The 24,672-nt window shown below is 35.4% G+C and overlaps 3 protein-coding genes across 6 annotated transcripts; all 3 read right to left on the reverse strand.

Annotated features, from left to right (window-relative positions):
* Positions 1-282: 282 nt before the first annotated feature.
* On the reverse strand, positions 283-11,218 carry LOC110824862 (adenylate kinase family protein). Of its 3 annotated transcripts, XM_088208127.1 has the most exons (19): positions 10,915-11,216; positions 10,727-10,831; positions 10,108-10,236; positions 9,893-10,027; positions 9,171-9,317; positions 8,042-8,116; positions 7,865-7,952; positions 7,307-7,326; positions 7,058-7,186; positions 5,783-5,818; positions 5,622-5,702; positions 5,388-5,526; positions 1,857-1,936; positions 1,701-1,766; positions 1,270-1,299; positions 1,083-1,192; positions 839-976; positions 708-737; positions 283-629 (listed from the first exon to the last, which is right to left on the reverse strand). In XM_088208127.1, the coding sequence occupies exons 1-19, from the start codon at positions 11,101-11,103 to the stop codon at positions 605-607; spliced, it is 1,752 nt and encodes a 583-aa protein (XP_088064253.1). In that variant the 5' UTR covers positions 11,104-11,216; the 3' UTR covers positions 283-604. The 3 variants fall into 3 exon arrangements, with proteins under 3 accessions (XP_088064253.1, XP_088064254.1, XP_088064255.1); XM_088208128.1 differs by lacking the exon at positions 5,622-5,702 and having other exon boundaries at positions 10,915-11,218; XM_088208129.1 differs by lacking the exon at positions 10,915-11,216 and having other exon boundaries at positions 10,747-10,831.
* Positions 11,219-11,889: 671 nt separating this feature from the next.
* LOC148253143 (Endomembrane protein 70 protein family) lies at positions 11,890-14,595 on the reverse strand. Its single transcript, XM_088207806.1, has one exon. The coding sequence runs from the start codon at positions 14,249-14,251 to the stop codon at positions 12,278-12,280; it is 1,974 nt and encodes a 657-aa protein (XP_088063932.1). The 5' UTR covers positions 14,252-14,595; the 3' UTR covers positions 11,890-12,277.
* Positions 14,596-16,494: 1,899 nt separating this feature from the next.
* LOC110815743 (D111/G-patch domain-containing protein) lies at positions 16,495-22,757 on the reverse strand. 2 transcript variants are annotated; one of them, XM_088207638.1, is made up of 9 exons: positions 22,506-22,757; positions 22,158-22,288; positions 20,713-21,685; positions 19,637-19,728; positions 18,483-18,557; positions 17,803-17,864; positions 17,650-17,719; positions 17,167-17,500; positions 16,495-17,136 (listed from the first exon to the last, which is right to left on the reverse strand). In XM_088207638.1, the coding sequence occupies exons 1-9, from the start codon at positions 22,684-22,686 to the stop codon at positions 16,658-16,660; spliced, it is 2,397 nt and encodes a 798-aa protein (XP_088063764.1). In that variant the 5' UTR covers positions 22,687-22,757; the 3' UTR covers positions 16,495-16,657. The 2 variants fall into 2 exon arrangements, with proteins under 2 accessions (XP_088063764.1, XP_088063763.1); XM_088207637.1 differs by having other exon boundaries at positions 16,495-17,500.
* Positions 22,758-24,672: the final 1,915 nt, after the last annotated feature.

Genomic DNA, 24,672 nt, shown 5'->3' on the forward strand with positions numbered 1-24,672 from the left:
TCCCTGTTTTGAGCCGACGTCAAGCACATTTTGGGCCCAAGCCATGCCCCATTTTGGGGCCAAGGCAAGGCCTTTTGGGCTCATGCCAATCCTCATTTTGAGCCCAAGCCAAGCTCATTTTTGCCCCATGCCAGGCTCATTTTGGGAGCCCATTTTGGGCCCAAATTTTACGCCCAAGCCGAGCTCAAACAGAAGCCAGTTGGTCCAAGCTACTCTTGGCTCATCCCAATCATTGTAAACCCAACCGGTTATGAAAGACTTGGTTCCATAGCCTTCTCCATATGCAATCAAACATCCATGAGGTGTTTCTTCATATATGCTTTGAGAGCATTATCATCATTCGTAGTATTATCATCAATTACTACACAAAAGCAAAACTAAATTAATAAAAAACGCTTTTTCTGTTCTCAGCCCAAAAAAAAAAAAAAAAAAACAGCAGTGTTGGTAAGCTCATATCCCTGCTGTATTTGAAAGTTGCCATTGATTGTTGAACCCAAACCTCTTAACTGGCAGATGCCAGACCCGCGTAAAGTGCCGAAGAGGCACAATATACATAGCCTTACTGCGATTTGTCAACAAATTGGCGCAGAAGCTAGAATTTGCCTCAAAATACACTATTCAAGAATCCCCTACGAGAAAACCAAACAAACATGAGAGGATAATAGTTATTTACATACAAAAAAAAAAAAAAAAAAGTTATTTCTTACCAAATTCCAGATGCTTTCTTAGTCTGATCTCTGCAAGTAAGAAAGAAAACTTGTTTGTCAATAATTTTTTCAAGTCATCAGCATGCACGAGTCATGGAATTTATCCACGTGATGAGCAGCGAAAAAGTTACCGTGGTTTTCCAAGAAATGCATTGTTAATTTCATCAGAATTTGGCTTTTCAGTAAATGTTGAGATTATAACATACTTTTCCTTCCCTGTAGGCTCATCTACCCTCTTGTAGAGTTCATATCGGTAAGGGTAAGACATTCTGAAAATTATGAAACGATAACATTGAGATACTGCCATATAAAATTGGTAAGGACAAGTTAGCATGAGATTAAAATTATTTGAGACCTAAATTCTGATTGCTGTACCTGAGAGCAGCCATAATTGGATACTGGGTTCCTGCGTAATACAGAAGCCGAAAGAAATAGCAATTCTCAAAAGAAGCAGCATATTCCAATCTCTTATCTCGACCCATTGTCTAGAAAGAAATATTAATGGTTAGACAATATCATTTTTCAAGTTTAAAATACTTAATTTTCGAAGTTCTGTACTTACTTGCATGATACCACTCGAACCAGGTAAATCCTGATTTACCAACAAAATAACCACAAATATAATGTTAATTACACAAAATAACTACCAAAGAAACTTAACAGAAAACAGTGGCTAGCATGCAGCAGTTGCACAAGTTTAATCTTGGAGAAATTCACATTGATAGAGAATATCTCATATTTTGCACCTCGGCATACAATTAAAACAACTCAGCAGAAGTTCTAGACAGTATCTTACGTCTATTCCCCTATGGAAGAACTTCTCAATAAATTATGCATGTTATTAAGTTCCATGGGATTAGCGAGTCTTAATATTATTAACATCTCTTCCAGAATCAATCAGAGCTCTATCCCATCCATTTTGTACTGAAAAGGAGGACAAACACATTGATGTCATTTTCAAAAAAAAATGGGCCTAAACATCATAATCCGGACCTTGAGCCGAGGATTAACAAGTATAACTGGCCGGTTACCAGCAGCATCAGTCATGGCTTTCAGATCCTGCATGTTCAATGCGATAATTAGAATGAATAAATAGAGAAATGAATTATATTTAAACTAAAAAAAGAATAAAGATCTCAAGCTCCTCACATCTATAATACAGTTCCCAACTGCATTTTGAGGAGCCACCAAGATGAATATGTCATCTTGTTCCCCGACCTCTTTTGCACCTGCAATAGCAAAGAATCATCCAACCATTTGAAGCAACTCATGGATTAAACCGCAATGATACTTGAACAGACTTGAGACAGCTATGAATCATTTTACTTTTTCAGATTACAATTACTTTGAACTTTCCTGTCAGTTATGTTGCAATTCTTTAATGGACATATTAAAATCCAACCAATGGGGTAACAGCCCTTGTGATGAGATCCCAGATGGCCCAAATTTAGTTCTAGGGAAGCAATCCCGTATCAAGGAGGGAACCCTTGGAAATCAGGATTTCCGAGGGATAATTACCCACGAGTCTGCAACCGCATGAGACTGTGCGCATGCAGCACAGCAGACATGCACACGCAGGCACAGTGACACCATGCGTGCTGGGCGGCGCAGGCCCCCGCCCGCGGCAAAATGAAAGTTCCCGCAGGTCCCGTCCCAAACAGGCAAGCAGTTCTAATATCTTTTTGTTTCCTAAACAAGATCGTCTCAAACAGAAAAGTGAATTCAAATTTCCTAAACTGAAATAGCCCAAAAAGAAAAGTAATTACATCCTTAACTTCTTTTTTAAATGAAATTGTTCTAAAAAATAAACCAAGTTTGTTCAAAAAAAGTTTAAGGCCTAAGTGATACTTCATGGACTTGAAGAAGCACAAAGCGAGAAGAAAGACCCGTTGTTGGCCCAACCGGAGAGAGGACCAAGCCTTGGTCCAAGACAAGGAGGCATCAAGGCCACAGCCCAAGGATGCCGCACCAAATGGGAGCGGGCTGGGCCATGCTGCGCCCTTGGGCAGCTTTGCCCCGCGCTTGGAAGGATGCTTGTGTGGGATGAGCAGCCCATATGCGAGGGAGAGGTTTGAGCGTGCGCAGCTCTGCTGCACGCTTGGAGGAGAGCTTGTGCGGGATGGGCAAGCCTCACATGCGACAGCTGCGCACATAGGAACCCACACACATGCAGGCCACGAGCGCATGGGAGCCACACACACACATAAGCTGCACGCACGCTGGTTAGGCGTGCGGGATTGAGTTTGATGCTGAGAAGGAGATTTCCTTGATCTTATTTCCACATGTGATTTTTATGGATATTTTTTTAAGGAGAATCCTACACAATTTCGAAGTCCAAAAGAGGATAAGATCACATGGAGATTCGACCAAGAGAGGAAGAGCCCTCCTCAAGTAATTATTTTAGTGTTTTTTTACTAGGACTAGATTATTATAATATTTATTTTGATGTTTCCTAGCCTAAAACATATTAGGAGTTTAGGTCGGATTTAGAATAATATTTCAACTTGGATTCGTAGAATAAACGCCTATATAAAGGCTTCTCCATTAGGCTTGTAATGGAGTTTAATCGTAACTACAACTTTCAAGCTTAATAAATTTTCAGCTTTACTTCTAAATTAGCTTTGCTAATTTTGAGTGACTGTTCTTCAAGGAGGTTGCTTTAAGCATCTTGTTGAGTCGGAGAATTGGAATTGACTTATCGAGTAAGTCGTAAGGTGTTTTTTATTCCTTTAATTTTTCTTATTTACCTTAGTTTACGTTCAATTTGTTTAGTGTGGTTCAAGTAGAGAGAGTTAATTAGGTGATTAAGTTTCTAATTACATATATTGTGTGAAGTTCTGGGAGTCAAAACGATCATTCCAAGTTCCTCTCGAATCACCTTGTCTATTCAACATGCTAGTTCTTGCTGGCATAACAATACAAACATCAGTCCCAAATTCTCAATGAACCATTATGTGTCAATTCCTGCAAATTTTATTCCTTTAAATGTCTATAAACAAAATTCTTAGTACATTTTATTAAATCGAACACATCAAAATCTAATAGGGAATGGGTTTCAAGATGGCAAGTCCCCTAACTTAGACATGCACTGATATGTGCATGTTCTGATTTAAATAACAACAGATACTAGTGATGCAGAACAATGAGATATAAGATTAGATTAACACAAGGATTAAGACGGGGGATAAGGAATCTTAAGCTTCTCCACCCATTATCTTTCTCAAATTCAATTGGAACTTCAATAATGAAAGAGCAGGTAATCTTATGATGTTTTAACAAATAACCTTGCTTGTTCATAGCACATCTACTGGTTACTTTTATCTATGACCAAACAATGCGGCTATATTTATACATAAGACCTGGGTCAACAGTATCCAACGCACCAAAAATGAAGAGAAGAAATTATTTATGTATTATGATGAGAGGCTAGCATTCACCTCATATAAATTTCATCCTGATGTTCTGAGAAATGGGAAAAATTAGTTTGACAAATAAATAATCAATAGAATAGATTATGGGATTTACTGAAAAGTTTATACTATGCATAAGGTTTTCCATGGCAAATGGTTATGGAGGTACTTGAGGGAGGAAAACAGTTTATGGCGGAGGATTGTTGATTCTTGGTGGGGTGAGTTTATGAATTCCAAGTGGTATTAATCGTAATTCTATCCCCCACAGGAGAGGGTTATGGAGGATAATGCATAGGTCTTGTTTTCTTCAATGTACTAAATGGAAGTTTGGTAGAGGGAACAAGATTAAATTTTGGGAAGACAATTGGGTGGGAGATGGCAGCCTAAAAGGAAGATTTCCCAGGATTTTCAGCATCACTCGTAACAAGAATTTGGTTGTAGAGGAGGCATACCAGATTTCTAATGGGAATGTGGTTTTGGTCTATTAATGTTAATAGGAATTTGAATGATTGGGAGTTGGGGGAGTAAGAAGAATTGATGCAACTTCTAGCCATACAGAATGTTTCGAATTGTGATGATCAGCCTCTGGAATTTGGAAAAGAATGGCACATTTTCTGCTTCTTCGTATTACCATTTTTTGTGTATGAAGGGTGATGTTGGTAGAAGTCCGGATAAGCAAATTTGGAAACTAAGGTTCCCGTCCTCGTGTTGCTTGTTCCACTTGGGAAGCTTGTTGGGAGAGGATTTTAACTATAAGTTGAAAATTAGGGGCTGTATCTTGGTGAATGGTTGCTATTGCTGTCTGAAGGCGGAGGAAACATGCAACCACCTTCTTTTGTGGTGTCCTACTGCATACAGCTTGTGGAGTTGGTGTGTACAGTCTTTTAGGAATTGATTGGGTTATTGCAGGGTCGGGGCGGGGGAGGGGAGAAATTTGGGATTGGGATGGCTTAAATGTATAAACAAGTTAACTAATATTATCCTTTTTACTGTTTTTTGGATTATTTAGAAAAAATGAATAGTAGAGCTTTTGATAGTGAGGAAATAACATTAATAGGTTAAAGGATAGATGAATACATCATTTTGGATTTATATTGTTAGGTTATGACATTATTAATGATGTGAATTTTGGAAATATCATTGAGACATTAACATTATTGTAAATCTTTTGTATATGGGTGATACACCCATTTTGATACTTTGTTAATATACAGTTTATACTTTTTATTTCAAAAAAAATGAATAAGGGTTTCCAAATTCAGCTACATACCTACAGATCCAATGTTTATGAAACTCCCCATTGCACCATCATTACCCCAATCCATGAACTCTAAAATCTTTCGGGTACCTGCAAGTTGCAATGGCATACCTGCAAGTGCCCCTTCCCCCATAGATCCCTGAACACAAACCTGAAAGACAAGATGCCCAAATAACTGGATAAATTCGAGGAAGTTCTACATAATTATTATGTAAAAGAATTCCAATGTGCAATTGTTATATGTACCTTAACCCGTTTTCCATCATCTGCAAAAGACAAAGCAAGAACTCGAACAAGTTCCAATAAGGTCCCTATTCGATAAACATCCTATAGATACTAAGACATCATCAATTTTAGAAAAATATGCTGGGACTCTTAAAACATGGTAGCCAAGAACAAGCCCTCACCATTTCTGGATTCAACTCTGGAATATTAATATCCACCTGTCCATTGAATAATATTTCAGCCACAGTCAATTAAGATTTTGGTGGGTGCAGCTTAATCAAGTTCAAAGCTACGTAAGAAATATGAATTCTAACAGCAGAAGACAACTTCTATTGGCTATATATCCATGCATTCAATTCTGGATGACCTACGTCACCATCAAATTTAATTCCTTTTCATATTGCCTAAGATATCCACATTACTACACTTCAAGCTTTCATTAGATTACGAACTGCCTTTATTTCAGAGAAAGTCAGGGCTTCACTAACGGTAACATTGCCATTGATTGGTTTTTTTCTATCATTTGCTCACTTTTTTTTATATCATCACAGATACACGCCATTCCAATTGTTCACTTCTTTCTCATTTTCTTCGAAATTTTCCATTTCACTTTTTTGACTGTTCTCTTTCTCTTTCCCATTTTTCATGTTTCTTTCAGTTTAGTACTTTTATTTGGTTGTCTGATTTCTAATTAACATTCATTGCCTCCTTTTTCTTTTACTATTTTCTTTTTTTTAACAGTTTTGTAATCAAACTTTTTGTTTTATCATTTACCAAACTCCCTCCCTCTAGCTACCTCTGTTACCAGAAAATGACAGCATTCAGGAAGCATACTAACCTATTAAGTTCTGTTTCAGTCAGTCACTGTAGACAAGTAATTAGTTAATATGTGCCTAAGGACTGTTCACCTGCAGGCATAAGTTGCACCATATATCGGCCAGAAAGGAAGAAGAAAAAATGGGACAACGTACTGAATGCCAGCTAACTTAGCTGGTGCAAAGGATTGCATTTGCCTTCACTCAGGATAGAAGGATCTAACAAATGGAAGAAAGCTACTTCTCATGGTATAATAACCCAGCCAAGAAAGGAAAAACTCCTTCATTAATTATCCATGCTATTAAGTCCCTTGTTTTATCAAATAACAGAATCAGCTTACTCTAACAAACAAGACTTGTCTGTTCTACATTTCCGCATGGGATGAAAAATTCCAGTTTCTTTTTCCTTGGTAATAGTCGTTTTATGTCTTCATCATATATGTATATGGAGTTTCATTGTTTCGCACATTATATGTAAAGGGAATAATATGCATTTTGTTAAAAATTAGAATAATCACATGAATGCATATCAAGGGACCAGCGTACATGTACAGGATTAATTGGTAACAATAAAATACCTTCAGATTCTATGCCAAGTTAACCCTCTCTTCAACTTTAATAAACAAAATAGTAACATCTAACCTTCAATCGAGTTCTTCCATCATTTACAGCTCTCTTAGTAGCTTGTAGCACATCATCATAGAAATAGCTCCTAATTTCTCGAGAATGAGGAATATTATTCAATCTAGTGGGAATTCCTCTCCACTCAACCTGCACATGTTACAGAACATTTGAAAAGAGTAAGAGAATTATTATTGCCATTATGCAGAGAAATGATACAAAAAATTTTGCAGGAAATAGAGAGAATGCTGTACAGTGTAAACCACATACATGACTGGAAGATGCTTCATCTGAAAGGTCCACAATTTCAAGGATTGGTTTCATTTGCATAAAGAATCAATTAACAAAGTTAGATAGCTCAGAAAAATATAAGTTTCTCAAGGATATGAGATCAAATTTAATTTTTTTTCTTTTCATTCACATATTACTGAAACCTTTATGCAGCCTTGATAAACTTATACAGCCTTCTTAATGTAAGCTGTGGTGTGTATATCAGATTGTTTCAATGAATTCCAAAATGGAAAAGAGATTGTATATTCCTCGTGAAAGAAAAAACATTAAGAAAGGTAACTTAAGATGACAAAGAAATAAGATCGGTAAAGAACAATAGAAGGAGTGCGCAGTCTTGGAAATGGACAAAAAGACCGGAGAATTACTAATCAGCTATAACTAGAAGGTGAAAAGATCGATAAATAAATAGCAATATGTGGAATATAAAAACTTTTCATTCCAATAAATTTATAATAAACGCTTAAGAAGAATACCAAAAGTTCCTTTCACATACAATGCCAAATAACATCATACACTTGAAAACTTGAAATCACTTACATGACCTTTTTATTTTATTTTTCTGCACCTGCAAGAGCAAAGATTCTATTTCTTTGAAAACTGCCTCTTTGGCCCGGTTCCCATCAATCTGTGTTTTCCATAATTTTGCAACCAAAGATTACTGATAAGAATTCCAATGATTAAGTTCAAAATAGAGGAACAGAACCAAGCAAATACCTTCTTCATTACGTTTGAGTATGTAGATAAGACTGCTGCTGCATTTCTTTTGTATATCTCTAGCCGTGATTTTACCTTAACAGAAATTCAAAAAAAAAAAAGAACTTCCAAGCAGAGGTGATGCAAGGAAATGAATGGAGAATTCAACAAAAAAATGCAGTAAAATCATAATGCATATTTTCTCTGGGATGAACATAGAAAGGGTGGAGAGGGCAAAAAATTCAAAGAACACCATGTCCTAGGCAAAGAAGTTAACAGGAAAGTACAAAAAGTAAAAGAGATATGGCATCTTAAAATTGGAAGCTAGGTACAAATCACAGAAAGTACTGCATTTTCCAACAAGAAATAATAACATGAAATCTAGTTGATGCAGAACAGAAAGCTTCTAAAGTGGAATATTTCAATAATAGGATACTATGAGACAAAACCAATAAAGGGACATAAATGTTTTGGAAAATTAACAAAAAGATTTAATTTCCTTTTCTAAGTTTTAGAAAGTTTTACAATAAAAGAGAATAAGAAAATTTACTTTCCTATTTCCTTGATTTACTATTTTCTTAAATCTTTCTATTTAATATATCTTTTTACTTACTAGGTTTTCCATATTTCCTACTTTTGATGTATTTTGTATATATAAATAAGGTACCTAATTTAGTTATTAAGTAGACTAGTAATGATTAGTATCAAATATTAACTTATTACCTTGATTATTGAGATCCGAGATCTCTAAATTTTAGCTCTTCATAAAATTCCTCTAAGTTTGTCTTCAAGCTCTTCTTGTCCTAAATCACTAATTCTAACTAACTTAGAAGAAGATAAATTCCAAGAAGCTGCATTTATCTTTTCTTCCAATTTCGTTGGCCCCTATATCCCATCTTCAGTAACAAGAGTAGATAGAAAACTATGAGTTAAGCATCTGCATGCTCAAACAGTTTTTAGTTAAAAGATAGCATAAAATCTTAAGCCAAGGTGCAGAGGATGATAAATTTGAGAGACATGTGCATTAAGGTTACAATATCTTTTTCATCATCACTTATGGACTCAACAAATATATATTCCAATCAAATGATAATGGTCTAAACACACACTAAAAACAAATAAAAGAATTGTAAATGGTATTTAATTGTACCTTTTCTTCAGTGTCATCAGGGCGAGTAACTAGTCGTGCTTTAATTTCCTCAGTCTCTGGAGGGAAATTTTTTAGATGATAAATCTTCCCTGTTAGAGGGTCTAACCTTCTTCCAACACATCTGTCGATTAGAGTTTCATCAGGAACCTGAGTATTAAGAAATAACATCTATGAAAAGGTACATTATGAATAATATTCCTTTTGTATGGATAAAAAACAACTTTAGATGCAAATGCATAATTTATCCGTAACAACCATAACTAAAGACCTCCATTAGTTTCACAGCATCAACAGCAACCGGCATAACTAATAAAGTTTCTGGCTGCAATGTTAAAAAGGGTAGAGTTAATGCATCTTAACCAGCGGTATCATCAAGTTGCTCCGCAACAATGCCAAGTCAGAGCTTACGTCTTGCCAGAAACTTATTCTCACACTTATTCTTACATGATATCAAACCAGAGAAACTAGTCATCAAATATTGAAATTCTGGTAAATTCTTTTCCTGTTTCAATAGACATGAAAATTTAAAGTGTTTCACAGGGAATAATAAAGAAATTTTCATTTTTGTTTTCTTCCGCAAAAGTGTTGCAGTTATCGACATACAATAATCATTTTCAGCTAAGTATTTTAACAAGTTTGAAACAAGTCCACAGGCATATGAGAACAGAAATCAGGCAATTAAAGAACTCTTCTGTAATACCAGCATAGAAATATACACGTACATCTAATACAACATATATATCAGGTATGATTTTCAGTTTCTCCAGACTCTGTGCTTGTGCAGAGCTTCGTGGATATCCATCTAGAAGCCATCCCCTTTCTTTAGCATCTTCACGTGATAATCTTGCTGTCACCATCTAGAAAACATAACATTTTCATAAGAAGTACCTAAAACACATCAAAGAAAGCGAAACAAGAATGTAAAGTGGTATAGTACAGCTGTCACAATTTCATCAGGAACCAATTGACCAGCATTCATGAACTCTTTGGCCTTCTTCCCAATATCTGTCCCAGATGATACTTCTGCTCTTAAGAGATCCCCAGTAGATATATGCACCAATCCAAACTAGGAACCAAAAGAAAACATTTATGAGCAAGAAAATATAAAACTATAATTTGCATTCAAGATGGAGTAAACTTACCCATTTAAGACAAATAATAACACATCTTCATTATCTATCCCTACCCCACCAGGGGAAGAAAGAAAAGAAAAGAAAAAGCAGAGAGAGTTTCTTAGGAGGAAAGTGACATGAATTAAAGAAGTTGTGCTATTAAAGAAGTCTCTTAGCGGAAAACTTTTTTCTTCAAAATGTGTAGCCATTTTGAAGGTGTACCATTAAAGAAGTTGGCCAAATATGTAGAATTTGCAAATTATACAAGGATTATACACAATTTTCAAGCAATCCAACAAAAAGAAACATACGTACATATAACAGAACTTGTCAAATTCGTAGAAATGTATTAGCTCGCATACATCATGGTGCATTACGCGTTAATCAAATGAAACAAATTCCATTTTCAGCAAAACCAAAATCAAGCACGAAATCCGTAACTACCTTTTGAACAATCAACTCACACTGAGTCCCTTTGCCGGACGCAGGAGCACCCGATATCATCACTTTCAAAGGTTCATTCGTCGAACAACAGACCTTCAATATTTCCTGTCAAGAAGATAAAAAGTCATAAATTAAGCAAAACACAGACGTCTCCACAAACTCAATTTCGGTGCAAAGAGCATACAGACCTTGGATTTTGGGCGTATCCCCAAGCTGGTGTTGCAGACGAGACCGGAGGAGAGAAGACGGTGATTGCCGAGCGGGGATGCCGTGAGAAAGAGAGAGGACGAAGGAGAGAGAAAAGGTTTGAGAGGAGAGAGAGAGCGAGATGAACAGGCATCTGCCGAGGGAAGAGAAGAAAGTGAAGCGACCGACATTACTAGGAGTTTCTCTCCTCTGCGCACCGAGGGAGCTGAGAGAGAGTGCGCGAGCAGGAGAGGGAGGGGGAGAGCGCGGAAGGAGAAGGATTACTTCAAAACTGATAGTAACGGACAGACGGACACCACATGTTTGGGCCGGTTTTTGCATTTTGGCCCCTCAATTCTTTTTGGTTTTCAATTTAGTCCCCAAATCTTTTTAAATTTATGTAATTAGCCAATGTTTGGCTTGGATTTTTTAGCTTATAATAAGTTTATAAATTTTAAAAAAAAAATAAACATATATCTATATATACACATACATACTTAACTAATATTATAACTTTAGTTTATAAATTTTATGCAAATAATAAATGTTAATTCAAACATTATATTTTATATATTTATTTAAATATTATATTAATTAAAATATTTTTTAGCAAAAGAAGTTGCAAACCAAAATTATATCAAAAATAATATAAAATCAATATCACATGAGATTTTATTATTAAACTAACAAATTTTTGGAAAAAAAATTAATTTTGTAAATATAAATTTTAATGTAATTTAAGATTTATTATTTTAATTTTTAAATGAATTAAATTTTTAATCTTCGTAGGCCAATTTAATTTACAGTTTTTTTTTTATCGAATTAAGTATAAATTTACAAATAAATTTCGTAATATTTCTAAATTTACCATAAGCAAAGGCTAATATAAATGTATCGTATTATTGCACCAAACAGGAGCTGGTTTACTGAAAAGCTTGAGAAAATGGACCAAAAACAAACCAGAAGAATGAGAAACATGAGCAACAACGAAACTTCATAATGATCAAAAGTGTATGCTCCTAAACCGAAATCAAATCAAGAAGATGGCGACCGCACAAACCGCCTTCCCTCTGCTAAAACGCAAATGGAGCTTTTCGGTATGAAACTATCAAGCCATGAACATCATCAATCTATTAAAAGAATTAAGCAGAAACCGCATAAAAACGTGTTATTACATTCGTCAAAGTTTTTCCCTAAACGTAAAATCCAAAGAAAAGTAACTCGTTACATTGTCGTTCGGGTCGCTCTGATTTCTTGCCCAAACGATTGCATCTGGGCTCTGCAGCTTGCTCTCGTTTCTCCTTCTCCGCCAAATGGTTTCCAGATTCTTCAAAATGCATGTATCTTTAGTAAAGGGAAGTCTCTTCAATCCAGTTTCACTGAAGAAAACAGGTAGTGCACAAACCAGAAGGATGAAAGGAAGCCAACTGTGCCTGTTGCCAGCATGATTGCTAAAACCATGAATAATGAATAGCCCAAGTAAAGAGTGGCAGACACCGGTCCACTTAAACTTTTAAGATCAAACACGAGATAGTTCAGGGAGTACAAGAAAATGTAGATGGCAACCGAACCAGAGGCAAAAAAGGACTTCCACCACCATTTCCAGTCCTCCACACACAGATGCATGTATGTTAATACAAGAGAGACTTCGGCACACACCACCACAAGAAGGACCAACACAATGAGTAAAAATCCAAAAACGTAGTAAACACGGCCCATCCAAATGCTGGACATGATAAAGAAAAGCTCGATGAAGAGAGTACCAAAAGGAAGAGTGCCAGCTCCAAGAACCAAGAGCCAGGATGGGTATTTTTGGGCGGGAATTTCTCGAGGAATCTGGTTGGTTCGAACAGGGTATTCAATGTGAGGTGCTTTTGCCCCAAAGTAACCACCAATTAAGGTCAGAGGGACGGAGATACAGAACCAGAGCAAAAGCAGGATAACAAACAAAGAAATTGGAATTGCTCCTGTGCTATGGCTTCCCCACAATAGGAAATTCAAAGTGGTTAGAATCAAAAAGGCAATACCAGGGAAAAAGCAAGCTGCTTTCCATGAGACAGAAACCCAACCCTTATGATCACCACAATAAATTGTTCTCCAAAGACGAACTGCTACATAGCCAGCTGCAATACCAAGAATCATGTAGAAAAATAGCATACCTGTAATCAGTGTTCCTCGGGACGCTGGTGACATGAATCCAAGCGCAGCAAACAAGATTGTTACAACTGCCATCCCAAGAATCTGAACACCATCTCCAACCATTACACACAAAAGTGCAGGATTTGTCGGAGCGCGGAAAACATCCCCCACAACAAGCTTCCACCCAGATAACTCCTCATTCATCTGCGCTTGAGCCTCCTTGTCAAGCTCCTCATAACGAGTTAGATCTCGCCTAACAGTCCTCAGGAAGATCACAAGAACAATACCGGCAAGAAAAGTAATTACCATAAGAGAGTTCAGGATTGAGAACCAGTGTACCTTCGCCCCCTCCATCTTCAAATAGGCATCCCAGCGTGACGGCCACTTGATATCACTCTCCTCAAAGATAACCTCATAACTAAAAACAATTGGCTGGCCTTCCTTGATGGGCATTGACACAGTGGTAGGATCACATTTGATAGGGGTTGTATATTTTCCATACATCTTCAACTTCTTTGCAGCTTCAGCATTATGCATGACACTACAAGGAATAACCTCAAACCCAACAACCATGTATCCGAGCACATCCTGATCCCCTTTGCCGATTGTGGGAATCACCTCAGCTGCATCCCCAGTACCCATGACACGCGCCACATTGGTCTCCTCATACTTATGAACAAGGACCTTAAATTTTAGATGGTTAAACACATAATACACATCTTGAACTCTAATTCCAACCGGATACCCCGTCCACCTCAAGACATAACCTTCCTTCTTAGTATACCGAATTGCAGGCAAATTATCAAGAATCAAATTAACCTGATACATCTCATCAATTCTTTTCTTCAATAGCTTAAACTTATCAGCAGATAATGGATCAGATCGACACAAGAAGATCTCACTATCATTCGTGTACATCTTGAACCTATACGGTGAGTTCTCAATCCGGTCCCCCAAGAGAAGTTCACCCAGATTCTCGGCACTATCTTTCACACCCTCCTGGGGTTTACAAAAGGGTAAACTGTAGTAGCTAAAGGGCATCTCGGTGTCAATAGAAGTCAGGGAATTAACTTTCACAGACAAGTAATCACCGATTTGGTATTTGTGGGGGTAACTACCAGGAAGATAAAACCCACACCCGGATTGAAATATCAAGAAAATAGCCAAAACCCAAATCCCAAAACGACTGGCTAACCCCATTTTTACAGTCTTGGAAGATATTAACCTCAGATCTGGGTAACCCAGATCAGAAAATGAATAAACAATGATGGGAAAACCACTATTTCTAAGTCGGTTCTAAGTTTCAACGAAGACTCAACAACGCCAGCTTAAAAAACCATTACCGCTCCAGTAAAAAGTGAAACAGAAATACTGAAACGAAGATCCAATTACAGGAAACGGAAGGAAAGTATAGATCTAACTGACCTTTATTAGACGAGGGTTAACGCATAGAAAGAACTGAAGATCCACTAGTTAGATGATCTAACGCACCCGAGCGGAAATTAGAAATCTGCAACTGATGAAAGAAAGAGTGAAGGAAATGGCAATCGCAATGCCGAGCTTTATATGATTGGTTTTTCACGAGGGTGGTGCCAGTCACCGACGCGTCGGATTGACGGGTTGTCGATACATTGACCATTATACCCCTATGCTAATGTTACTTATCTGCTGACGTGGCAGTACGTCATAGGTCAGTTGCTTACCTTCTTAGCTTCTTCGAATAGCTAAGTAAAAAAAAAAATTAGTTAAGATTAGATTTAATCATAAATTTTGAACCAACTAATAATCAATGGGCCGGCTCTAAGTAATAAATCTGTGAGATTTAATTTAATTTAATTTAATTTAATTATCAAAATTTCATCAATATATTAATTAATTAATTAAATTATTAATTTTATATTAATTAATGTAAAAAAATATAATAATTTTCACATCAACATATAATAATTTAATATAGTTAATGCAAAAAAAATATAAATTCGATATATTAAAATTTGAATTACAATGGTAGTTATTTAAAAATCGGGACACCATTCCCTACCTGTAATCTCGACATGTGAAAATTAAATTTGCAACGAGTTAATCATGTACTCAATTGTTAGAGTAACAAATATAAATTCTCGTATGACACATCTTTACAAAAAGTTAGAGGAATAAAAATATTTTCAAACCAACTTTTACGTATCGAAATTAATTTTCGATCGATCAACTCTTACCTCTCGAGATTAGCTCTATATCGAAAAATCTAATCATGCATGCATAAGCTAATTTAACACTCAAAGTCTTAACTTTTAAACTTTTTAATATATATATATTAATGTTATTTGAACAAAACAAAGAAAGCTACATCCCATCTTAGATCTAGCCGTACTTCTTGAACCAGCAAAGTAAACCCAGTAGGGAGTGGTGAAATTTTCAAGGCCGCCCACATGTAATTTCTTCATTAAGAAGATTAGGAAGCCAACTTGGTGGATTCTGGCAAACCCTAATACAAGAAACCACTGTGACTTGTCACCCAACTTTGACTTTTTTATCATCATCATCTTTACATGTTTTGACCAGCCTAACATAACAAACTTACATAGATGGACCCTTCGAAACATATACATATACATATACATATACATATACATATATGTACGTATATGTATATTTTACACAACACCATCAAGTTCAAACAAAGAATTACCAAGAAAAGTAATAATAATTCATGGCATGGCTTAAATCTGCCTGATACAACAAGAACAAGAATCCAACATTGTTCCCCTCCTGATGCAGTTTTACAAGAATCAAACTCAATTGATCAAGAACTCTTTACCAGTTGTGGGTTAAATCCATAATTTAACAACCTACTTTGACACCCTAGAAATGTCAATAAATATATATACATATACAATAATTCCAGAATAACTTAATTCAGAACCGATCAACTTAAACTTTATATCAAATATAATACCTTGATTGACCTTTGAAAGGATGAAAAAAGACACTATATAAATCAATACTACAGAGGTTAGTTTAACACTGTTTATAACCATCGTTTATAAACATTTTCTAGCCTTTTTTCCTATCAAAGTAGCAATCAGAAAAGTTCCATTGCAGCTCCCACAATTCAACAAAAGCCAAGAAATAATTAGATAGTATATGGCATGAAAAACATGTATTATGTCAACCTTATAACTAATATAAAATGAAAAAGAACTCAACTAATAAGATTCTTAATGCTGGCTGACAGAACACAAGATCTCCTCCATCGTTTTCAGTGTTTGTATGTGTCCACATGTATATGATGTATGTATATATGCATGTAAAGAACTTGCAGTTAGAAATGGATTTTTTTCAGGGAGTAAGGCATGAAAGAAAAAAAATGAATTTTTTGGAATAAATGGTCATAAATTTACTTCTACAACAATATGAAGACAAGAAAGAAGAAATAGGGAAGGTGAAGAAAACAAGAGACTTACAAAATAGCAAGTAAATTCTTAACAATGCAGATATACCATGATCGATTAAACTATAAGGAACAAGGGATGCAGTAAATTAACCCGAAATATATTTCAATAACTTATACAACTAACCTCTTAATTTTTCAAATGAACCTTAAATCTAGTGTTTGGCACCCAATCCTCGTGATTTTGGACGCCAAACAGCAACCAATGGCTTCACTATGCCTTGTGAGTCTTTACCTAGGCCCGTGCCCTCAACAAAACCCATCTTGGCCATCATCTTGGAACCAAAACCTTTGGTATGCTTTTCAAAAGCTCCAAATCTTTCAGTTCCAGGACTCGTACCAAAATCTTTAATAGACTTTTCAAATGCTCCAATTCTTTTAGTTTCAACACTTGCTGAGTTCATGTCATCACAAGCAGTATCAGGAAACTTCACACCCAACCCAAGTGATTTAGGCCGTTTAATCACTTCAATGGGCTGAGCCATTCCTTGACCATCTTTTCCCAATCCTCCGCCTTCAACAAATCCCATTTTTGCCATCATTTTCGACCCAAAACCTTTAGTATGGATCTCAAATGAACCAATTTGTCCTGTGCTAAATATACCCTTACTTTTGCAGGTTGCATACACATCACCTTTACTTTCAGAAGTTCCATTGGCATCACCTTTACTTTCACAAGTTCCATTTGGATCGTTAGGGTCTACAGTTTCAAGCTCAACAGTTTCAGAGTGCATTACGCTGCTTGCTATAAATGATACAGGTTGATTAGCATAAGAAACCTTTCTCCCACTCTGTCTTCCTGCACTTACTTTCCTACTGTTTTGCTGGTTAGCGGAGTTCTTTGATGACTTACTTTGGGCAGATTGTCTGAGTTCCAACTGACCAAACCCACTTCCCTTTGCAATCTTCTTATCCTTGCCTCTGCTTGTGCTTGCTGTATTTCTATTTGAACCTTTAGTGACTGAAAAATCAGCATCTTCATTGCCACCTCCTATCAGCTGTAAATTCACAAAGTGAGTATGTTTGGATTTGGTGTGATAATGGTTGTAATGAAATTGTCCAATAAACAGTTAGTGAAGCAGTAAAAATATTAATGCCGTGAATGCAAACAAATTATGCAGCACTAAATCAAAGAAAATCATATAACCTTTTCAAGACGAATTTTATCCTTTGATGATGGCATGCATGTATGCTGTGACCGCACTACCACCACAAAGCTGGACAAAAAATACAAAAAGGCAGGAGTGAACCTTAGCATCATATCACCCTTGTACCAGAAACCAAAGCATAGACGCATCACCTTTTCTTTCCAGAACCTTGCCGGCTACTAGACAAACGATATATTGCAGCTAATCTCCGTACCTTTTTTTTAGAGAGAGAAAAGAAAATATTATTAAAAGAATACCAAGGGGTGCAAACCCCGTACAAAAGAAATGACTACCTTGAAGAAAATAAAAAGCCTAAAGCACATCAAACATACTCGCAGAGGCATAAAACTCATTACCTTAATATGATACAAGGTGCCTTAAACATCCTAAATTTTGAGGTATACTTAAAAATTACGAGGCCATGGCCATGTTCATGACCATGGCCATGGTCAATTCTTAAGAAAGAAAAACTCATAACATAAATATGTTTACCAATAAGAGGGAGTAACAAACCTATAATCTCATCGACATTTAACTGCCAGCATCTCACGTTTATAATACGAGATATTGGGTAAAAAACAGGAACACATAAACCTTTATACACAGAAAAATCAATATAGAGGTATTATGAGTCATCTTCTAAATGCTCCTGCAGGTAGTCTGGTATGTCATTCGTCCAAAAAACTTCAAAGGCTAACATTCTTATATTTCATAGGCCAAGAAAAGTACTCATGCCAGCCCAAACGAAAAAATAAATAATGAAACTGACAGGGGAGAGAACATAAGGTAGTTATTAACAGAGAGAATGAAAAGGAAAATAAGAATTATGTACCTGGGAACAATCCCGGTGATGCATAGGTTGGAAACAGTACATATCAACTTCATCCAAAACAATCTGCTCCAACTTCTGTATTACAAAACCATGCAGAAATTAGTTCTTGTTGAAGAATTGACTTACTGACTCAGGCTGCTATACTTCAAATATTCAATCTTAAATTCAGTTTATAAATGCTAGATGAGTCTTTATAAATATCAGCCTCGTAAACCTGATGTTTCCCAGGCACTAAATGAAATAGAGCATCTAGGTACCGTTTTTAAGCTGCACCTCTATCTGATTGAGAATCTACAAGAAGTTTAAATACCAACCCTAAAAGTATAAAATTCCTCACTAGTTAGCTTTTACTACAAAACCATCAAAGTGAAGTAAATTGCTTTAAAGAAACATATAAGACACTGTTATTATTCTATTTGCTTGTAACTTTAGTCTTTTTAACAACATAGGATTGTCACTCCTCCAAAAGCCCTAAAAATATATATATAAATGTTGATAACAGTGCCCAAATTATTGTCATTCTTATGAAATTAAGTACATGGAAATTATTCAATATAATGAACCTCTCTGACCTTCAATTGATATGCTAAATCATTGGTCTTTCTCTTCCCAATTTTTGAGGCAAAAGAAAACAATTACTTAGAACCTCTAATTATTCATTTAAATAAACAGAGAGAGACACAGAGAGATGACCAAAAATTATACTCTACTGTTCAATATGACTGTTTCTGAACAGCATTGCATGCTAAGCCAATCATGGCCTTACACGGCTTCCAATAAGATCGCATACTGTTGTTCCCAACTATTTCGATGAGAAAAGAATAAACACAAAACTTTTTTCATTATTTTCAAAATGCGCATTTTCTGTCACCGTACCGTTACTCCATTTGTCATTACTACTTCCAAAGTAATCTGACCACCGAAAGAAGCGTACACACTTCATTGACCCTATTGTCAATACTTCTCAAGGATGATACCCTATTTCTTTACTATCTTCCAAAAGCATTTCTAAAATAAATGGCTTATCAAAAAGTAATGAAAAAACAAATTTTAGTCCCAAAGGCAACCACCCACCCTTGTGAATTGTTACCTCTTATACTTTTCATCTAAAAACAGAAAGGAAATGAAAGACCAGTAAAGACCCTGATTTTTACCAAATTTATTTGTTCAAGATCAACACCACGGCGCAACATTCTCTCCCGACGCTTGACCGCAATCATTTCTTTACGTTGTTTCTTTTTGGCACCTGAATGGTAAGTGCATTAGACGAATATAAAAATAACTTGAAGCCGGCATGTTTATTTGCAGGGAGTAAACAACAGAAATAAAAAATTTTGCATGAGAAAAATTACATTGAAAAAAAAAATCAGGATATCTGTCAGTAACTTGCTGCCCAATTAATTTTCCTTTTTCGTGGTGTTATTCAAAATTCAGCATGAATGGATCCTAAATTCAGTAGAATCTAGATATCATTATTGTAGCATAGATTTCTCATGGAACATTAAGGAAAACATTGCATCCAATATCTCCTTTGTTCCAATCAATTTATAATGAAGGAAAGAGCTGATATGTTTATATGGTATTTAACATGTGTTAAGCATAGGTCCATGCATGTTTCGAGCAACTTGTTGTAATCTCAAAACTTCAGATATATTTGAGACTAAAAGATTTTTTAAATTAATTAATCTAAGCAACAAAAGTCTAGATCCTTTGCATGCCTTGTACTGTAGTGTACTTTCATTTTGTTAACTCTAAATGCCAACTTTTAACTCATCGTACTAAAAAGCAAAACCACTGAGCAAAAACACTCCAAGCATGTAGATAATAGTAAATGCACAAAACCACGAACCATGTAGCTAACCACTGACCATATATGATCCAGCTGTTTTAACAAAAGGCAATATCATAAAAGCAGATATCAATGCCATGTCTACAAAACCAAGTTTTCTCTTTTTTTTTTTTTTTTTTACCTTACGAGGTAAAACAAGTTATCATTTATTATAGAGGCCTGCCAAAAGTATATACAAACAAGAGAAGCAGCCAATGAGGAAGAGAAGCAAACAACAGTACAAGTCTGCTTCCTATCTGATAAAAGCCATTCCTTGCTCAAACTTAAAATTCAGACCTCAATACTAACATCAGATTCCTAACAAATAAGAAATGCACTTAATATGAATGAATTAGTCTTTCAAATTAAAAAGAAACAAATACTTGTAACTACACTTTGTACCAGGAAACCTTCTGGAAGTTTTACTCTTTTGTGCCTCTAAAAGCCATGATTGAGGAAGCCGGGAAACATGCTTCTTCTTCCCAGAAAGAGTTCTTGAGTCCTTCACAAGCATATGGTCATCAAAGGCCGGTGACCAAAAATTTCTATCAGTTCCTGTGTTATTTCTCCTCAAGCGTGACTTCTTCATACCATATTCCCTAGAAGCATCTTGAAGAGCAATTCCACCCAACTTCTCTACAGTTTCATCAAAAGAATTATCAGATGAACTATCATCATCTGATTCATCTAGAGCCTGCTCCAACAACCACTTGGTATCCACGACATTGCTGCTCCCGCCAATTCCCCGCAGGTAATCTTCTGCCACCTCATCATCAATATCTAAATCACTATCCGATATGTCTTCGGAGCTATCAATTTCAGATAATCCAATCACTTCCCTTGGTTGAGATGATTCTGAGCTTTCATCATCTACTGACTCGTTATCATCAGGATCAATATCAACATCATCATCATCACTTTCTCCATCAGATATATCCTGCGTGTATAATTTCATGCCTCCGATGGATAAAAATCCTGAATTCTTTTTGGGAGATAAATTCTCAGCCATCATTTCTTCCACAACCACGCCTTCCTCACAGTTACTACCCTCATCCACATCCCTCTCATTCTCAGAAGAAAATGAAGCAGAAGAGAAGCCATCTTGCTCTGCCATTTGCTTGGAAGAGGATCCCATACCATCTGGACTTGTCTCATCATTGAAGAATCCCAAACCTCTATGTGAGACATCACCTAGCACAAAATCTGAACTGTATTCATAAGTATAATTTACATCCTTAGCCCTTGAAGGCGGTGTTTCATCTAGGTAAGCAACAATTTGAGTCTCCTTAGAACCTAATAAAATAATAGGATGTTTCTCTTTCATATTATCACCTCCATCATCATTCCCTCCACACTTTTCTTGGGGCAAACCCTCCTGCAGAAAAGAAAAGCCAGGGGACAATTTAATTCAAAGTGAATTGGAATTCAAATTGCTCAATTGATCTTTACAACTTCTATGTTATTTGCAACCAGATAACAAAGGAAAATAATCAGCAATGCACCGAAAATTGTTGGAGACAAAAATAATTTTGATTATCCTGTTTAATTTGACAGATACGGAAATGAAGCTTAAAAGGGAATCATTACATTTCTTCAGGTTGCAGAGCAGAAAGCAGAAGCATTCAGCACTTATCAAGCTAGAAGGCATTTCAATCTAACTAAAAAGTCACTTCAGAAAACGATGAACTTCATCCAATATACTTAAGCACTTAGATAACAACGAGCTTGTCATTTACCTCAGAAATGTCAATTTTCGTTTCAGAAAATAGATAATAGTTACTTTAAGCAATTAAACCAAATTTTTAGAATTGAACTTTTCGGTAAAAAAAAAAAAAAAATCAAAGTACCTGACTATTAACAGAAGGGTATCTATACCCAAAAGTATTTCCATTAGATTTCCTTGGTCCAGTTTTGGAAGCTGAAGCTTTTGCTGAATCAGATTTCGACCCCGAATTATGGTTTCTATTGGAATTCCTTCCTGCAATTCATTGTGATCAAACATAGGAAACTATATGATCACTTGTGATCAAACATAGGAACCAAACTCATCGTGAGCCCGCGGGGTAAAATTCCATTTAGTTGCTCAGAAGACTAAGAAAATAAGCAAAATCATACCAACAAAAATAAATGAAACTGAGACGAATTAAGCAAAGCGAAAACTACATGATCACTCTTGAAACCATATCGTTGATTACCTCTAACCGGGACGGGCGACGAAGAGTCGAGCTTCCAATCAGACAAGAAACCTCCTTCCACAAAAAGAGAATTTCTGGTTCGAGCCGCCGATGAAGACGACGATTTAGGATGTGGCTTAGATCCCCTGTTCACTTTCTTTGATTTGCCGGCGGGTGGTCTTCTCCTGTTACCCCCGCCCATGGCTTTGCCCTCACTGCTGACAGCCTGAGAGACTGTTTTGATCTCTCTCTCTCTAATCGGTCTCTGACTCTTACTAACCTCCCAACCCTCCGTACGGTAAGATTGTCTGGACCGTCCGATGGATTCTTCGATCCGCGGCCAACCAACGGTGGCCTTTGATGATGACGTAAGAAAATCTGGATACCAAAGTCGTCAACTGGGTCGGAAGACCATGGGTCTGCGGCCCATATTCCCGGCCCGGCCCAATATTGAACCTTGTCTAAGGCTAATTTATGGAACAAATTCAAAAGTTTTATATATAATTTTTTAAAATTGTATTTATTTCAATTTATTGTAACTAGATGGTAATACAATTTATATTTAAATTTACAAAAAATTACTTTATATTTTATAGTTTTTTCAATTAAAATATATAAGTGAATTTAATACAAATTATAAATTTATTCTAACATAAATAATTCTTTAAGCCATTCAAAATATATATTGCTTAATATTTTTTTTAACGAAAATCATAATTATTCATTAAAAAAAATTCTAAATTTAGTTACCGTAAAACTACGATATACTAATACATTAAGTTTTAAATCTAATACACTCGCGACACGTAATAATAATTATATATTTTCAATAAAATTCAAGATTTTCACTTAACTACTAAATTAGCATTATGGTGATCCCACATTTAGATATTTATATACAAGTATAGACATATATGCATAGGTATATATAATATACATATACATATACATATATATATATAAAGAAGAAGAAAGACAAGTAATCAAATTGAAATTCTAACCCATTGGGTTGCCACCTTATATTAGCAAAACAAGTTAAGTAATTAATTTAATAAAGGCTTATGAAAAATAATAATTTATAAAGGATTAATGTAAAAAAAGTAGGTGAGAAAATTTACTTGGTCTTTAAATTTTCCATGCAATCTAACAAGAAATCGATTAATGTGTTAACGTGTTCGTATAATTTGGTGTGACCAAGTTAAACACTTACTTCTCCATTAATGAACATTAGCTCATATATATATATATATATGTTTAATTACTTCAACTTGAGTTTTGAACATTAAGAAATTTTCTCTTAATTATATATATATATATATATGTAGGGTTCATTTCTAGACAAATCTTTTGACTGTATACTCCTACCTCTTATATCACTGAACGGTCATTTAAGGGTCTTAGTTAGTAATCCGGACTGTTTTCCTCTCGACGATAAAGTTTATTCTCCATCGTGTCACTGACCGACCTTAACCCATATTACGTTAAGATCATATTTAATATTCAGAGTTTGTTTTGATTTGGTACCGCTTTCGGAACCTATATCAAAATAGTATTTTATTCCTAAATGTTCAATCAACTGCTCTGCTTCTAAGAATGAACCATCTAACTCGAAATTTTACTCCTAACCATTAATTTTGGCTAGAATATTTATATTATACCGTTGATATTATGTAATTATTATAAAATATTTTTATGTTTTAAAAATATAAGATACTCTGTTAAAATTTAACTTAAACTTTATTAGTATAATATCATTAATACATTAATAAATTAAATTTTTTATTCCTATTTCATCATACTCAGCTTATATATAAATATAATATATATATATATAGATGGAGGAGATACGTATGGAAACTTTTGATTTAAAAGAAAAGTGATGACAGCCCATTTCTTCCTGGTATATTTTAGTCAAGCTGCCTTTTGTACCAAACTCCATAACCCAATTTAATTAGTTTATGATTTTAAAACTATCAACTTAAGCTGTCCAAATTTTGTGGGACTCATCCATCCCTTTTTTCCTTTATTAATACCCTTTTGCTAACTACAATCTCTCTTCCAATATATATATATATATATATTAGTAATGCATGTACATATGGGTCTGTCTATGTGGGTGTGGATGATGTATATTAGGTGTATATATATGCTATGGTTGAGTCTACAACTCTTAAGTTGAGATAAGATC

Source organism: Carica papaya, chromosome 7 (assembly GCF_054855325.1).
Source record: "Carica papaya isolate Zhongbai chromosome 7, ASM5485532v1, whole genome shotgun sequence".
Lineage (NCBI taxonomy): Eukaryota > Viridiplantae > Streptophyta > Magnoliopsida > Brassicales > Caricaceae > Carica > Carica papaya.